Source organism: Nicotiana sylvestris, chromosome 12 (assembly GCF_000393655.2).
Source record: "Nicotiana sylvestris chromosome 12, ASM39365v2, whole genome shotgun sequence".
Classification (NCBI taxonomy): Eukaryota; Viridiplantae; Streptophyta; class Magnoliopsida; order Solanales; family Solanaceae; genus Nicotiana; species Nicotiana sylvestris.
The window spans coordinates 149,925,543-149,943,341 of NC_091068.1; the positions used below are offsets into that span (position 1 = coordinate 149,925,543).

Below are 17,799 nucleotides of genomic sequence, written 5' to 3' on the forward strand. Positions count from 1 at the left end.
GATCAAACACCTAAACTTTAGAAAATACAGTAGCCCTTTGGTAATAAAAACACTTTTAGACAAAAAGAAATTTGGCAAAACATGCTATAAGTATACCAATAGTAGCAGAATCAAGTTAATTTCCCTAGTAAACTTTCTAAATTACCATTAAAAATTAGCAATTAGGCTTTTTTACTACCAAGTGTAGAAGAATCAAGTTAATTTTCCTAGTAAACTTTCTAAATTACCATTAAAACATAGCAATTTTACTTTTTTACTCACAAGGAAGCTATGGAAAAGTCTATTTCGTATACGAATATGAGAGAGGCTCTCACTATTTTTTGCGTTTTCTCATCTTTATTTATTCCCTTACATTTAGTTTTGACATAAATAGAACATTTCCATTTTTCACTTATGATTTAGCTTCTCAAAATTTTAATGCAAATGAGAAATATTTTTACCAAGTTAGGTTTGTTTTGGAAAAACAAACACATTCTTAATAGTATTGCAACACATGCATCATCTAGGATAGGTATTATTATACATGAAGTCTCAAAGCTAAGAGGGTACATTGGTCTTTTCAAGAATATGGAGAAGTCCAAGAAGGATAAAAAAGTAAATTGAGACATTCTTCATCTTCACTTGGTTCTGAACTGCTCAAACTAGGCCAGTGTTTTTCTGTTAACGGTTGCTTCTAATTTTCCAACTTTTTCGGTCATCAAATTCACATACAAAATTTATATCCCCACCTTCAAATTTTCCCCTAAAATCCCACATACCCTCTTCTTATTCTTCCAAATTTCTCAACACATAGTATTTTTTTTTTTTTTTTTGAAAACCAAATCTGAGCTACAAAACAAAAGCTCTGTGTCAACTTGTATAGAAAACCATAAAGCTCCAATCTTTAGCTCAAAATGATCCCTAAAGTTTCAATCTTGGGAAAAATGAAGAAGCAAAAACCAAATTCAGAATCGAATTTCAACAACCACTTTGATCTTCTTTCTGAAGAAATTGTCTTTTCAATTCTTGATTATCTTAATGACAACCCAATTGACAAAAAATCATTTTCTCTTGTTTGCAAGTCTTTTTATGCTATTGAATCTCACCATAGGAAAACCTTGAAACCCCTTAGGTCAGAACACTTAACAAAGATTCTTAGCAGATACCCACAAGTTAACCATCTTGATCTTTCCCTTTGTCCTAGAATAACAGACAGTTCACTTACACTTATAGCTAGTTTTTGTAGGGAAATGTTGAGGTCAATTAATCTTTCAAGGTCTAAGTTTTTTACCCATGTGGGGTTGTCTAATTTGGTGTTGAACTGTGGGAATTTGGTTGAAATTGATTTGTCAAATGCAACAGAGTTGAAGGATGTGGGTGCTGCTGCATTAGCTGAGGCAAAGAACTTGGAGAAGTTGTGGTTGGTGAGGTGTAAGTCTATAACAGATATTGGACTTGGTTGTATTGCTGTAGGCTGCAGGAAGCTGAGGTTGCTTAGCCTGAGATGGTGTTTGGGTGTTGGTGATTTAGGTGTGGGTTTAATTGCTGTTAAGTGTAAGGAGATTCGTTGTTTGGATCTTTCTTACCTGCCGGTAATGGATCTTTTCTTCCCTTTATTTTGATTTTGAGATTGTTCTTTTGTGTTGTATATTCTTTTGGATGGTGAGTTTGTTTGGGTTGTTATCTTTTTGTGTTTCCCCTTTTGAGTTTAGTCCAACTTGTTTCTGTTTTATGCTTTCATAGTAAGCTTGTTTGTCTGTCTAATATACTCCCTCGGATTAATTTATATGACGTAATTTGATTGGACATGAAGCTTAACAAAGAAAGAAAGACTTTTGAAACTCGTGATCTTAAATATGCGATAATAGTTGTGTGGCTATGAGAATTCTGAAACTTGTGGACTATGAGAATTCTGAAACTTGTGGACTTAAACATGCCGTAACATTTCTATAGCTATAAAAGCTTGTCACGAAGGGTAAATGGGAGGTTCAAGTTAAATCTTTTCCAAATTTAGAAAGGTTCCATTCATTTTGAACCTGCTAACTAATAAGGAAATAGTGTCATTCTTTTTGGAACAGAGGGAGTAGTTCATTTAAACTCATTGTCATGCTATGAGTATGCTGTTGATTGGTTGGTTGTTCAGTTGACAATATTTATTCAGGACCTGAAGCTGGTGAATTCTATGTGTATCTTCATGTCGCAATCAATGATTATCATGTGACTTGTCACTTTACTTGAGGATTTCGAGAACTGTTTCATTTCTCATTGTCATAATTTTACCAAGCTAGTTAACATATTAATTGCTTATCAGATTAATTGACATACTTTCAAAATGGTTATGGAATTGGTTTATTTGAATTCTTATGTATCCTTGATGCCTAATATGCATATGTGTGTCGTATAACAAATGTAGCGTAAGTGAAGATTGTTTTGGGAATGTTAGTTTGTTATATCGTTAACATGGTCTAAGAGACTGCTATATTTAATCTTTGTAATTGAATGGAAGAACTTGTATATTATTCCAAGAGGTAACAGCTATAAATACATGTACATAGGGTTCTAACTATGGAAAGAATCAAAAAGGGAAATCCTATACATCTGCTATTAATGCTTATAACTATGCTATCTGCGCACATCACATCAAATGTGACTAAGTTCATTCTATAACAATCTTCTTTCTTAAAACTTCATAAGCATATTTTTGTTCTCTATCCTCCATAAGGAACGTAATGAGTTTGCAGTGGTCAACAAGTGCTTACGTGTCACTAATTCATCAAACTCAATGCTGATTCTTTTGAATTAGAAGGGAAAGGACATCCGTCAAAAAATTATCTAACATTATTACACATTTGCTAATATTCAACCTGTCTTAGACAAGTGTATCCTTTGTATTGCGTTTTCTCCACTGAGGAGATGCGCCTTTTAGCATGCTTCTGGCCTGAAGTTTGCCAAAGAGAAGCTACATTGCAGAGTCCAGCTATTGAATCCTCTTGAACACGCGTAACTCTACAATCCTATACCTTTTTGGATGAATAATTGAATGTTATCTTATTGTACTCCTGGATGACTTGAAATTATTGCAGGTTTTATTGCTGTAGAGCATCTACGCAGATTCTCTCATATGTGCACGCTGCTTAAGTATTAGTATAAGACCTAGTAAAGTAGCTGAATTTGTCTGGTCTACTCTACTGGCCTCAGTTACATTGGTGACCATTAATTACTATGAGAAAGTTCTTGTTGACGTGATTTCAAAGTCTCTTTTTTACTTACCAGTTTACTACGACTTTGGTTCTGAAGTTAAATTCCAGATGTAACAACGTTCTGGTGGCTTCCTTTATTTATGAAGTTGTTATATGTCATCTTTTTCAATGTCTTGTTATGAGATCCTATCTTCTTTTCTTTCTTCCCCCTTTTTTTTTCCGGTTTTGCTATGTTTTCCCCCCCTTTCTGCGGGCTCTATCTGAGTATTGTACAATAATATGTTAATCTTCTTATGATGCAGATCACTAATGAATGCTTATCGTCAATCTCGAAACTGCAATATCTTGAAGATTTGGTTCTAGAAGGTTGCTATGGGATTGATGATGACAGCCTTGCATCCCTCAAGCAAGGCTGCAAGTCACTAAAGGTGTGTACTCTTGAAGACTTTGGTTCTCATATTCTTCTTTCTTCAGAAAATAGAAAAAAATAAAGGGATATTGTTATTGTGTGGACTACAATTTGTGAATTGTGATATAATCCTAGCTTCAAGCACCCTTTCTTTCACATGTACAAAGTATATGGCTACTTTTCTTAATTGCCTAGTTAATAATTGGAGTCTCACGGAACTCAAGGGTGTGGCCTAGAGGTCAATGAAGTGGGTTAGGAACCATGAAGTGTAACAGCCCAGCCCGCTAGTAATATTTTGCGCTCTGGGCCTAGGCCCTCACGGGTTTAAAATGCGTCACTAGGGTCTAAGGCTTGTTAACTTATATACCCAGCATCCCTCTTGTGTTTTGCCGATGTGTGACTATGTCTAAAGCCTGAGGTGTTACATACACTCCCTCTTATGGACTCAACGTCCTCGCTAAGGTTTGTCCCACCGCATGGGATTTGCCTAAACTCAGCACTGAGGTTTGCCCCACCGCATGGGATTTGCCTAGACTCAGCACTGAGGTTTGCCCCGCCTAACCCGGATTTGCCTAAACTCAGTTGAACTCTGACCTACATCGGCATGGCTGACACAAGAGTGGCTCTGATACCATCTGTAACAGCCCAACCCGCTAGTGATATTGTCCGCTCTGGGCCTAGGCCCTCACGGGTTTAAAACGCGTCACTAGGGTCTAAGGCTTGTTAACTTATATACCCAACATCCCTCTTGTGTTTTGCCGATGTAGGACTATGTCTAAAGCCTGGGGTGTTACATGAAGTCTCAGGTTCAAATCCCAGCAGAGGCGAAAAGACTAGGTGACTTCCATCTGTCCAAGCTTGGAGGACAGACTTACCTGGTACTTGTTACTGGTGGGAGGTAGCAGGTATCTCGTTCTCGTGGAATTAGTCGAGGTTCGCATAAGCCGGCCCGGACATCACAATTATCAATAACAGAAAATAATACTTGGAGTCTCACTATGCCAACACTACTATAAGTTCTCTGAGATAGTTAATAATTGAGGTAACCTGGAGTATAGGCAGCTCAGAATTCTACCTGATTGTCAGATGTCCCAAAGAAGTGGCCTATTATGAAATTAAAGTGTTCCCTTGCACATCATTATCTGTTTTTGTTTTTGCTCCCCATTTACAAGTTATTGCTACTTTTCATTCAAAGTCACTGTTGACTAATATCACTACATGTATGTTGGCTTTTTTCAGGCACTTGATATGTCAAGCTGTCAGAATGTTAGTCACGTGGGTTTGTCATCTCTCACTAGCAGTGCCGAATGTCTGCAGCGACTTATCTTAGCATATGGTTCTCCTGTAAGGCTTAACTGACTTAAGCATCTTTCAGTAGTATGAGTTTTAATTCGATTGCTGATTTACAATTATTGGTATTTCAGGTAACATCAGCTGTCGCGGATAGCTTGCAGAAGCTTTCCAGGTTGCGGTCCGTCAAACTAGATGGTTGCCAAGTTACATGCTCTGGACTGCAAGCTATTGGAAATTGGTGTGTTTCACTAAGGGAACTGAGCTTAAGTAAATGCTTGGGGGTGACGGATGAAGGTCTCTGCTCCCTCGTAACAAAGCACAAAGACTTAAGGAAGCTTGACATTACTTGTTGCCGCAAGATAACTCACGTATCCATTTCCCATATAACAAATTCCTGTGCCTCCCTTACTTCTCTCAGGATGGAGTCTTGTACTCTAGTCCCGAGAGAAGCTTTTGTTCTAATTGGACAGCGTTGCCAGTACCTTGAAGAGCTTGACCTTACGGACAACGAAGTTGACGATGAAGGTCGCCCCTTTGCCCTAAAGGTTTCAGGCTTTTGTCGTAATTTCAAAACTTCCACCTTTTTGTATCTTATGCTCTCCTACATGTGCAGGCTTGAAGTCCATTTCCAAGTGTGCCCGTCTTTCCAGCCTAAAGCTGGGGATCTGCCTGAATATAACTGATCAGGGAGTTACTCACATTGGCATGTGCTGCTCAAATCTTAAGGAGCTTGATTTATACAGGTGTATATTTCACAGTGCTTCATATCTTGTGCAATTTCTTTGACCTTTTTTTTTTGGTGATAGACTGGGAAACTCTAACTCTACGCTATGACATTCGAGAGATAAAGTGTGCTGATTGCTGGATTAATTATTCTTCTTGACAGATCAGCTGGAATATCCGACTTGGGAATGTTAGCAGTTGCTCGCGGTTGTGTTGGCCTTGAAATGATCAATATTGCCTATTGCAATCGTATTACTGATGGCTCGTTCGTATCTTTATCCAAGTGTTCAAAGTTGAATACACTCGAAAGTAGAAGTTGTCCTTTTGTCACATCTTTTGGTCTTGCCGCTGTTGCTGTGGGATGTAAGCAACTTACCAAGCTAGACATCAAAAACTGCCGCAACATTGATGATGCTGGAATGATTCCACTTGCTCACTTCTCGCTTAACCTCAAACAGGTAACTACAGTTTCTCTTTCATTGAATGTAATGTTCGACGGAGTGAAGCATTGGCATCTAATAATAGCTGGTCATCCGTCACATACACAGATAAATCTATCGTACACTTCAGTGACGGACGTAGGGCTGTTGTCTCTTGCCAGCATCAGCAGTCTGCAGAACATTACAATCCTACACCTGAAAGGTTTGTCTCCCGGTGGACTAGGAGCTGCACTTTTGGCTTGCGGCGGACTTACTAAAGTTAAACTGCAGACATCATTTAAACCTTTGCTACCACAACCTCTTCTTCAACATTTAGAAGCCCGAGGTTGTGTGTTCCAATGGAGAGAGAAACCATTTCAGGTACTTTTCTCATATGATTCTAACCCTTTCCATTTCCCCTGAAAAGTATGTCATGCCACTTCTGTGTTCGTCAGAAATACATTGTAGCGTGAATCAATTAGAATTGCATAGTTTAGCTAAAGATGACAATAGCTCCGAATTGTTTGATCTAAAACACGTTTTTGCTTTAATTATCATTGTTGTAATAATGAAAATATCTTGTTTCTTAATCCTATTGGTTAAACACAGGCTGAAGTAGATCCAATATGCTGGAAAATTCAGCTGGATAATTTAGATGAAGATTAAAGTCAACCGTTTGAGCCATTTATGCTGGTGGCCTGTGACGAATGGATCGTCGTCCCAAAGCTTTCTAGTCAGGTCATTTGTTCATCTGTTAGCACTTTATCTGGCATTAGGTGCATTATTTCTGGTGCCTGTTTTTCCGGTTTCGCGTCTGCAACTTGTTCATATGTACTCTTTAAATACTCTGTAAATTCCAAAGAAGAGGGAAAGTAATTTGCCATTCAGCATTGCCCTACCTGGCATTAGATCAATTTTGTCACAAATAGATGGATTGAACAGATTGAGAAAACCATGTTTCGATGACTGCTTTGTGAATCGTTTATTACTTTCTACTTAATTTTTTTTTAAAAAAAATTACTACAAGAAGCTTTTCTCTTGCCTTAAAACGTCACTCGGTTTTCTGGAAAAAAAGAACAGCAGAAAGTGTAGTCTCACAACTTTCTAGCTAAACTATGCACCCAGATGAAGCGGCAAGCAGCATGCATTGCTCCGAAGAACCTATAAAAAGGAGATGGTTGTGGCGCGAAGTACTCTTGTGCACCTATGTCATTCGGCTTGTGCGCAAGCCCGCCCTCTTATGTTATGGAAGAATTGAGGAAAGATGCCTTTGAATGGTCGTAATCGTTGACAACCCGACCGATGTACCTCTTCATCCTTAATCAGATATCTCAGGTTCAAGTTCTGCGAATGGAGTCTCCTTTGGAAGAGAGCGCTTTACTAATGTCTTGGTTTCAACTCCTGGGAATGGAATAGCCTTTGGTAGAGAGCGTTTTACCATCTATAGTGAGACCTTCTAGCGCAAATTCGAATTAGTCGGGCCACACAGCAACTAGCGGACACCGGTGAAGAACAAAAAGAATTGAGAAACTAAATAAATGTTCCCTCATTCCATTTTCGCTGATTTACATTCTATTATAGGGTCAGAAGTAATTTTCTCTCACGGCAATTTTCTGTCAACAATCTAAATGAAATTTCTATCTAGTTATAATTTTAATTTCCAAAAGAAAAATTAATCTATATCTCAATGCAAGACCAAACGATATGTAAATGGAGTAAGTTTAACAAATATTATGAGATGTGGAGAAGGAATAACCTCTCTGCAGCTTTGATACATATGTACAGATCAATTTACACTCTGAATTTTAACATACAGGTTCAGCAAACAGGAAATATTGAGGTTCAGATGAACCGGTGATGGAACTCTACAGCCGCCCCTGTACATAGGCAGAATAATCAGACTCAGAATATCTTTATGATCTCATCAGATGTAGGATTTATTTGAGAGCTTATATCCAGAAATCAGAGCTGACACTGCCAAAGCAAAGAATGCCAAGAACTCCATACTAATTGCTGCTACTGAAGAATCTGTGAATATGTTGTCACTATTTTCTCTCATCCTATTTGTCAATGGCACAGCAGATGATGCAGCTGATAATAACAAGTATGCTACTACCTGCAATTCCCATAAAATTTTAGATCAAAATTCAATCAAGAATTACTCTTCCTTTTTCAAGTTTATTGAATTTAATTGTTTCATGTAAATATAGAAAATTACTAACCTGATCACTAATGAAGCTTAGCAAAGCTAATTTCTGCCGTGAAAATGATTCCTTGCCAGTTGAAAGTTCATGAATTTGTCTCAGAACTTGCAATCCTGTATATAATGTGGACAGAATTGCAATAGCCAACACATACCTGTTATAACCACATCCCAAAAATCCAATTTAATTTCCAAGATTAGAAATTACTACTACATCTCCCAAACTCATTTCATCCAATATTATGCAATATATATAATTAAATATAAAAATGAAAAATATCTGAAAATTTCTATATATTTTTTCAAGGCAAAATACAGAAACAAACATTTAAGTTGACCGCAACTGTCCAACTTACCAAGTGACCATATAGACATCTCAACTTAACACAAATATATCTCGTGGACACCCATACAGAAACATACACTTAAAATGATGGAGATAGCCAGATAGGAAAGTCGGTTGCCAAAGTGGTGGTGCCGATGGTGGCAGATGGCTGGTGCTGGTTATGGCTTGATTACGGATGAAGAAATTGGGGTCCACACAAAAGAATAAGAAAAAAATGTAACTTTAAGAGCCTTCACGCGCCCAAAGATACGTGAAGGTCAAACATTTTGGCCATGTTAGCGGAATAGGTCCACGAGACATATTTGTGTCAAGTTGAGGTGTCTATATGGTCACTTGGTAAATTGGTAAATTGGAGCGTGAGACTAATAGTTGAGACGAACTTTTAAGTGTTTGTTTCTGTATTTTGACTTTTTCTACTTTCATATAAACCTCCAACTGAACTAAAAGATTCCTAAAACATATAGGATCTAAAATAAATTAACATAGTAACATAACTAAAACTTAGTCAAAACAAATTGATATTGCCTATACCTTTTTTAATTCAAAGAAGAAAAAAAAAATCACGATTATGGTCCAAATGAAGTGTATACCTGTATTCTTCATATCGATCAAAATCTTTCCAATCACCATGAGTATTGCTAGCCATGACAATGAAAGCAATCAATGAAAAAACCAAGCCAAAACCATGCAAAACTAAAGAACCCCTCTTCACCAAATCTTCTCTTTTCCACCTTCTGACGATGTTGGACACTCCGGCGCCGATTCCCGGTGCTTGGCTCTCTCCATCTCCGGCTGCCGGAGGTGTAGCAGGTGCTGGCAAACCATCTATCACCTTATGAACGTTTTCATCCGCCATTTTCTACTCAAAAAACAAGGCCGTTAATAGGCTAATAAAACAGTAAAATTGGGGAAGGTCAAGTATTATTGATAGTTTGGGGATTGGGAAGTTATTATAAGTAGAAGAAAGAAGAAGGGGAAAGAAGAGAAGGCTGAGGGTGGCTTAAAGGATGAGAACATTGCAGAGACTACAAACTAGGACTACTGTTTTCTTTGCTGTATTTGACAACTCAGTTTTGTCCTCATTTTAAAATTGGTTCGGGATGAGAAAAAGAATGTTTTTCTGCTATAGTAAATTATATGGAGTTATGTACACCGAAAATATGCACAAGCGTAAAGTTGTTGTCATGTCAACGGGAGGTCGTGGGTTTGAGCCATGGAAACAGTATCTTATAGAAATGCAGGTTAAGACTGCAAATAATAAATTCTTGAGTTCCGATTCTTCATCGAATCCCGCATATAATGAAAACTTAATCCATCAAACTGCCTTTTATGTACATAAAAAATATGCGTAGATTATACACTGAAAAACATATATATCGGTTAAATATTACTCCTACTTGTTACAGTTATATATTATCTTTTGAACTCTTCACGCGCCATTTCTTACTGAATTACACGCTACATGTCGTGTTAGTAAAAGTGTTTAATAAATATAAATGTTGATTGGTATAAGTGTTTAATAGTTACTAGTCTTAGTTCATATGTCAAAATAAAAGGATCGGATAAGTTTAGGAGGTCATGTATGTATTATTGCTAAATATGGTTTTCATATTAACAGTCCAAAAATTAAACAAGATGATTATTATGGACAACAAATTAAATGATACTCTCACTGGTCCACAATAAGTGATTTTTTGACTATTTTCACACAAATTAAGAAATTAACCTTTTAATATTTTAGCAATAAAATTGACCTTATTAACCTTTACTATCTCTTCACATGAACACTTGTAACACATACTCCAACACTATTTACTCCAAGAGAAATATAAAAAAAAATAATTAATTCATTCTTAAAATAAAAAAAAAAATATCTTAGACCATAAAAAAACCAAAAGATCACTAAGACCGGAGGAAGGTGAAACTCATATCTGATTGGCTGAGCTGTTAAAAGCTTTCGTGTCAATATTCGTAAGGAACTTCGGTTGATGCCGCTTTACACTGTAGACCCAGTTTCCAGATAGATCGGGTTTGTATGAGTGGACCCTGCTGAGTCAACTCAGATTCCAGGTCATCTAATCGAGATCCGTCCAATTGAAATTAGACTGTTTCAATTTAGATGACATACTTTCTCTATTAGGGGTCGTTTGGTAGGATGCATTAGATAAATTAATGCATGCATTAGCTTTGTGTATTAATAATACATTGTTTGGTAGATATTTTGAATCTATGCATTAGTTATGCAGACATTAGTTATACATCCTATTTGGTATTATCCTATGCATAACTAATGCATAGAAAATAATGGTATTAGCAATGCAATGGATTTTAATGCATGCATCAGCTTAGTTAAAGACAAAATTGTCCTTCAAAATTTATGTTTTATTAAAATATACTAGTTAATATATTAATGCAAGTTCAAAATAATCCAAATAGTGAGAAATAAAATTATATCCCTAGTAAATAAATAAATACTTAGCATATTTTCTTTTCTTATAAATAAATATTTAATTTTATTTTACAACATAGGTAGACAAATAAAATAATTTTTTTTAAAACTTTTTCATATAAAAATATTTCTCAACATATATTTCTTTTAAAAAGTTAGAGTGTGGACTAGATTTGAGGGCATTTTTGTAAACAAATAATTCTTTTAGAAATTGTGCAATACTTTAATACATCAAACCAAATAATGGATAAGAAATATGTCAGCATAACTAATACTAGCATAACTAATGCAAGTATAACTAATACCAGCATTACTAATACACCATATTCAACATTATTCTTATGCACCCTACCAAACGACCCCTAAGTTCGTTCAAAAAATAGTAGCATATTATACAATTGAAAATTTATTGGGAAACTTAGACAAATGTCCCAAATAAGTTTCAACTTACCAACCTCTAGTAATTAGTCATAGACTTACCAAAACTAGCCAAACATATATAAAAATTAAAAAACCAAATAATAAGGCTCTTTCTCTCAAAGAATCACATGCAAAAATCATCTTCCATATATTTTAAGCGTGATTAGCAACACTAGATGTAAGACGGAAAGGAAATTTCATGGATGAGCTAGCAAATAAGGTGATGAAATACAAAAATAAAATAAAATACAATATTCCAAAAATCTAAACAAAAAAGGAATTCTTTTTTAATGAGTATAGTTGAAATTCATTGAAAACATATAGATAAGTCAATATACAAAATCTGAGGAAGATTGGAGGTGATTTGGACTGGTTTTGTATCAAAATTCGTAATTAAATCGAGTTCAAAAAATTCTTCTGCGACACATGTATCAAACATGTATCACATATGTATCTCAAACACATGTATACATGGATATACATGTGATACACAATTGATACAAACATGATACATATGTGATACACAAATGATACACATATATATATTTTTTTTCATATTCAGTTTTTACTTCGAATTTTTAATTCAAACCACCTCAAAACTTCACCAAATCATCCCAAAACTGAGATTCAAAACTCCTTAAGATATACCCAATCTATTCTAATAGCATCCACTCAAAAAAAAGCAAAAATTTGATATTTTTTGGCTACAAATAGCTAATTGGTTAATATTAGTAATATTATATTAGTACTCCCTCCATTTCATATTAAATGAGGTACTTTTCTTTTTATTCTCTTCTAAAACAAATGACACATTTCTAAATTTGAAAATAATTCAACTTTAAACTCTTTCATTTTACCCATTTACCCTTAATGAGAAGTTTTTATAGCTACACAAATGTCATGACCCCACAAACTTTTTACCCCTTAAGCTTTTAAGACCACAAGTTTCAAAAGTCTTCTTCTTTTTTCTTAAACTCCGTGCCGAGTCAAACTACCTGATATAATATGAAACGAAGGAGGTAATATTTTAGGAATTGGCCAGTTTTTGTAATGAGCTACTTATAAATGGAAATAGATGGTAGTTTTCCAAATTTATTTTACCCTTAATGAGAATTTTGTATAATCACATAAATATCATGGGCCCACAAAACTTTTATCCCTTAAACTTTTAATATTACAAGTTTCAAAAATCTTCTTTTCTTTTTCTTAAATTCCGTGCCGAATCAAATTACCTCATCTAAATTGAAACGCAAGGAATATGTTTTTATTAAGCGACAACTTAAGTTACAAACTTGGTTTCCTATATAAAATAGCTTATATAGGAAATCTAAGTTCGTGACTTAAATTATCGCTTAATAAACACATAGCGAGAATTATTATTGCATTTTTTTTCTCGTTGTTAGCTTATTTCGTCGTTCGAAAAGAGTTATTGCTGATATGTATGTTACTGATAAGAGTAATAATAAAAGGGCAAAAGTTACTGGAATGATGTCAAGGTCTAGTTCTAGAAGTACTACAAATATGTCTAGAAGATTAATTAGGGACGCCAAATCATAAAAATTAAGATAACAAAAACTTTAGGCCAAAAGAGATTATGTTCACCCATTTCCTTATGTAAAATTGGGTTTTTCTTACTCTATAATATTAATTATTATGTAAAAGGAAAAAGACAAAAGAAAATCAAGGGCTGAAATGGCAAGTAAGAGTCAAATTGACTGGCCATATTGGTGTAACAAAAAAGAATTATGACCTTTGCATGGGTAAAAATGAGGTCTATTTTTTTACGCTAATAATATTCTCTCTATACTACTACATGTTTCATTTTTTTTCCTCTACAAATCATGAATGTTCTCTTATGAGACAACATTCATGATTTGCTCATCACCTTCCTCTTCTTTTTTTCTGATTTCCCTATTTAATTAAGGAATCAGACATATACTCCATATCCACAATTCTGTCCAAACTAAATCAGGTTTTTTTGTTGCAGAATCTTGTTTAATTACATGTGATAATGGCTTTGATCTCCATCTAATCTCAAAGGGGGCTGAATTAATTAAGGCAAATTAATTAGAGATGGGTGCATGTTGTACCTGTCAAAGGGGGCAAAATTTTGAAGGCAAACATCATAATCACAATCATAATCATAATCATCATAATTATTATGAGGAAAATAATGGGGAGCAGAAAGAGATTGAAGATGATTATCAAAGCATAGTAGGAAGAGGAGATTTGGGTGCCAATGTCAGATTATGTGGATTTTCTAAATTTGTATCAATGTATAGTCAACAAGGTAAAAAGGGGATCAATCAAGATGCCATGACTGTTTGGGAGGTATTCTTCTTTTCATTTCTTTTGGATTATTAGGGTGCCCTCTTTCTTCATCATCCTATATTCCATTCAAAAATGATTCCCTAAAAGATACAAATTTTCTCCTCTATTTTTTCCTTTTTTTCCTCTTCTAAATCATTTTTTCGGAAACAGCCTCTAAGATTTGTTTACACACTACTCCTCATACCCCTTTTTTGTGGGATTACACTGAGATTGTTGTTGTTGTTGTAAATCATTTGAACAATACAAGTTAGATATATTTCACAATTCAAAGGCAGGGTATTATGTATATTGTCATTAATAATCTCTAAATTCATTCAAATAATTCATTTTAATTCATACTAATGTTTCCGAGCCATATTGGCCCAAGGGTGGTCAATTGAATCCCGTTATCAAAAAATTATGTTGAGGCTTAGGCCATCAACTTTTTTATGCATATTGATAGTTGAATCCCATTAATACAATGAAAATTTCCTTCGTTGTGGTCAGGGGGTTTAAAATATGTTTTAGGTCATGGATAACTCGTAGCTGTTAGGGGTGGAGCTAGTGTTAGATTTATGTGTTCGGCCGAGACCAGCAGTTTTGAGTATTTGTCGAAATCTATTGAATATCTCTGAATGTTAAATTAGAACCTAGTAACTCAAAAAGACTAGAATCTTGAACTGATAAGCTTCAAATCCCGACTCCGACTCTGGTAGCTGTGATGTTTTCACATTTTCTGGATCCCTTTGTCTCCAATCCAGTCCTGACCCTGCTGACATTCATCTTGAATTCTCATGACTTTCAACTTCCATAGGGATAGTAGTTTTATTTTTCTATTCTAGAGCTTACAGTATAATTTATTATCTGAAAATGGAGGCAGAGGATTGATATTTTAAATGATTACATACTATTATACAGAACTTTGGTGGACAGAAAGGTATGTTCTTCTGTGGTGTTTTTGATGGACATGGACCCTCCGGCCACAAGGTGGCGCGCTATGTTAGAGATTTCTTACCTTCCAAAATTTCATCATATAATAATGAGATCAGTACCAACAGTATTAGATGGGATGTCGAAAAGGATGATAGTGAAGCTGACAACCCATACTTTGTTGCATGGAGAGATAAATTTCTCAAGTCTTTTAAAGAAATGGATGAAGAACTTGAAGGTGATGGTTCTATTGAAAGTTACTGCAGTGGCACGACAGCAGTAACTCTAGTTAAACAGGTAAAAAAACATACTTGAAAGAACCAAAATTTGTTGAGATGATCAGTTTTTTCTCCTGTTTTTTTTGGGTGTATTTTGAGGTGGCTCTAATTGTTGAATTTTTCAGGGAGAACATTTGATAGTTGGAAATTTAGGAGATTCTCGCGCTATTATTTGCACCAGGGACGACAAAAATGAGCTCGTTTCTGAACAACTCACAGTGGACTTGAAACCTAACCTCCCAGGTAGGTGTTTTTTTGACGCTATCAATGTATTATAATCGTCGGTTATAACAGTTTATTCACTGCATTTTAAGGTTACCAAATTATAGTTACTATAGATAGTTACCTGTTGTTACATGTCATCTTAATCTGATGGTATTAACAATCTTTATTCTGTCACTGCTTGCGAAAGTGTTTACATATGTTAGTTTTATTGGATTGACTTCACTTTGTTAACATATTGTGCTGTCGATTTCATCAGCTGAATATGAGAGAATAAGAAGTTGTGAAGGAAGAGTAATGGCGATGGAGGAAGAGCCAAGTGTATATAGGGTGTGGATGCCGGATCAAGATTGCCCTGGCCTAGCCATGGCTAGAGCTTTCGGAGATTTTTGCTTGAAAGATTTCGGCCTTATCTCTGTCCCTGAAGTTTATTATAGAAAGCTTACTGAGAAAGATGAATTCATCGTCTTGGCTTCAGATGGGGTAAGCTATATCAGAATTCAAACTTCTTACTTATTCACTTATTCCAAGTTTTTTGGCTATAACTTACAAAAAAGAACAATGCTATCTTTTTATGTCTCTAAAATTTGTGATAATAAGTACATGTTTTTGTGTAGCTTATTGATCAAACTATTACTACATTGTTGCCTACAGTGGTTGAGCCAGGATTCTCATTAAGAAGTGTTAAAATATACAAAAGTAAATATATGGAAAAAATTAAGGGAAGTCGACATGTAATATATATGCATATAAGTTTTTTTTAATTATCTACACCTGTATCTTTTCCGCTACTGGTTGTGTAGTATGCCAAACTTGGAGTTAGACTTCAACATCTAATGAAAAGCTCCCCCTAAAACATTTTGGCCAACACTATAGGACTAGAGGCGGATCCATGACTTAAGAGTCTTAGGTCCAGAGTGATCGCTATCTAATATATATGTGTATGCACACAATGGCCGAGTCATGAATTTCACTAAGAGGAGTCAAAATATAAAGAAGTAAGCATATGAAGAAGCTAAGGGGACTCAATATATAGATACATAAAATGAAAAAAGAATGACTTATATACACAGTGTAGTTTCCTGGTAAAGGGGCGTCAGTTGACTTTCCTTGGCAAATGGTGGCTCTGGCACTGCATGCACATATACAATCATATACATAGTCCAAGTCGAAAGCAAGGGGTCAGTCACTATATATATGTAGGACCTTAAGCGACTCATAGACTTAATAAGGCAGCTAATGCACATCTTCTTTTTTTAATATATAGTTGTGGGATGTTTTAAGCAACGATGAAGTGATTCGTATAGTAGCAACAGCAAGGAAGCGATCTATTGCAGCAAGACTGGTGGTGCATCATGCAGTTCGAGCCTGGAAATACAAGTACCCGTGTGCCAAGGTCGATGATTGTGCTGTCGTTTGCTTGTTCTTGAAACGCCAAAGGCCTCTGCTAACGAAATCATTGTCAGAAGTGACTGAACTGAGCTTAAATTACACAGAGCTAGTGAGCAGTCAAAACTACACCCCCAATTCCAAGATAGATGATGGTCTTGATACACTGCTAAATTATCAACTCAAGGAAGAAAAAGATCCAAATGTTGTTGCAACTGGACTTAATGATGGATCAGGTAATGATCATAACAAGAGTTCGTCAAGGCACGCTCGTTACCTTAGCAGAAGAAAATCTGCAATGAATTTTTGAGTCCATTGATCAGCTGTATATGTTAAACTAAAAAATGTACACTACAAATTTAAATGAAATACTTGTATGTATTTTGATTTGTATAGTAGTCATGGGATAAAAGTTTTAAGGCAAAAGAATTTGGTGGGTAAAATATCGTAAAATCAAGTCTGACACTTTTGGATAGTTGAAATCGTTAGCAGTATATTGAGGCTAGTTAGATAACCTTAACCTAAATATAGCGCAGTCACTCCACTCAGAGGTGGAGCTAGCATGTCGGTTACGAGTTCGGTCGAACTTAGTAACTTTCATCCAAACCATTTTATTTGTCCAAATTCATTAAATATGTGCAAATTATTAATTTAGAACCGATTAATTTAATAAAAAAACTAAAATCCCAAACATTATTAGTTTCAAATCTTGTCTCCGCTACTGACTCTGCGCTCCAACTAATCATGTGCTAAAATAGGATTTGACATTGTCATTGAAAGTTGAATTGACTTTGTTTTTGAATTGGAGAGTTGAAAGAGCCTCTAAATTTTTCTTTACTAATTGACAAAATGATTCAGTCTGTTTAATAAAACCGGGTTCAGCCAAACTTGATTTTAGGAATTTTTACTTTCTATAGCAAAGGTTAACATCTTATTTATTTTAAATAAATACCATTTAAAAAAATTATATTTTATAGATATTTTTTAAGGTTTATAACAAAATATTTAATTTTAATTATCTCCTAGCCCTAAGCCACTGAATACGCTAATCAGTTACACTTTTTTTTCCTCTACTTTGATACATCCCATTATATTCTATCCAAGGTGGTCTTTCAAATCGCCATCCGTGGTCGGAACTCGTTGATTGCTCGGCCTTCTCCAAACCCGAATCCGTTTCTGATGCTACCCTCCGTATCCGCAAAAACTATTCCTATTTCCGTACCAATTAC

At 35.3% G+C, this 17,799-nt stretch overlaps 3 protein-coding genes across 4 annotated transcripts; 2 read left to right on the plus strand and 1 right to left on the minus strand.

Moving 5' to 3' along the window:
* Nucleotides 1-636: 636 nt before the first annotated feature.
* On the plus strand, nucleotides 637-7,967 carry LOC104246672 (F-box/LRR-repeat protein 3). 2 transcript variants are annotated; one of them, XR_011404234.1, is made up of 9 exons: nucleotides 637-1,571; nucleotides 3,482-3,607; nucleotides 4,828-4,932; nucleotides 5,013-5,406; nucleotides 5,495-5,624; nucleotides 5,768-6,062; nucleotides 6,153-6,404; nucleotides 6,633-6,761; nucleotides 7,840-7,967. XR_011404234.1 is itself a non-coding variant. In XM_070164928.1 (8 exons), exons 1-8 carry the CDS (start codon nucleotides 894-896, stop codon nucleotides 6,687-6,689), a joined length of 2,037 nt encoding a protein of 678 aa, XP_070021029.1. In that variant the 5' UTR covers nucleotides 637-893; the 3' UTR covers nucleotides 6,690-6,915. The 2 variants fall into 2 exon arrangements, 1 of the variants encoding a protein (XP_070021029.1); XM_070164928.1 differs by lacking the exon at nucleotides 7,840-7,967 and having other exon boundaries at nucleotides 6,633-6,915.
* LOC104246671 (CASP-like protein 4B1) lies at nucleotides 7,702-9,649 on the minus strand. Its single transcript, XM_009802536.2, has 3 exons — nucleotides 9,163-9,649; nucleotides 8,246-8,381; nucleotides 7,702-8,139 (listed from the first exon to the last, which is right to left on the minus strand). The coding sequence occupies exons 1-3, from the start codon at nucleotides 9,426-9,428 to the stop codon at nucleotides 7,948-7,950; spliced, it is 594 nt and encodes a 197-aa protein (XP_009800838.1). The 5' UTR covers nucleotides 9,429-9,649; the 3' UTR covers nucleotides 7,702-7,947.
* Nucleotides 9,650-13,238: 3,589 nt separating this feature from the next.
* LOC104246673 (probable protein phosphatase 2C 65) lies at nucleotides 13,239-16,951 on the plus strand. Its single transcript, XM_009802538.2, has 5 exons — nucleotides 13,239-13,772; nucleotides 14,670-14,978; nucleotides 15,085-15,202; nucleotides 15,441-15,664; nucleotides 16,449-16,951. Exons 1-5 carry the CDS (start codon nucleotides 13,515-13,517, stop codon nucleotides 16,878-16,880), a joined length of 1,341 nt encoding a protein of 446 aa, XP_009800840.1. The 5' UTR covers nucleotides 13,239-13,514; the 3' UTR covers nucleotides 16,881-16,951.
* The last annotated feature ends 848 nt before the right edge of the window (nucleotides 16,952-17,799 follow it).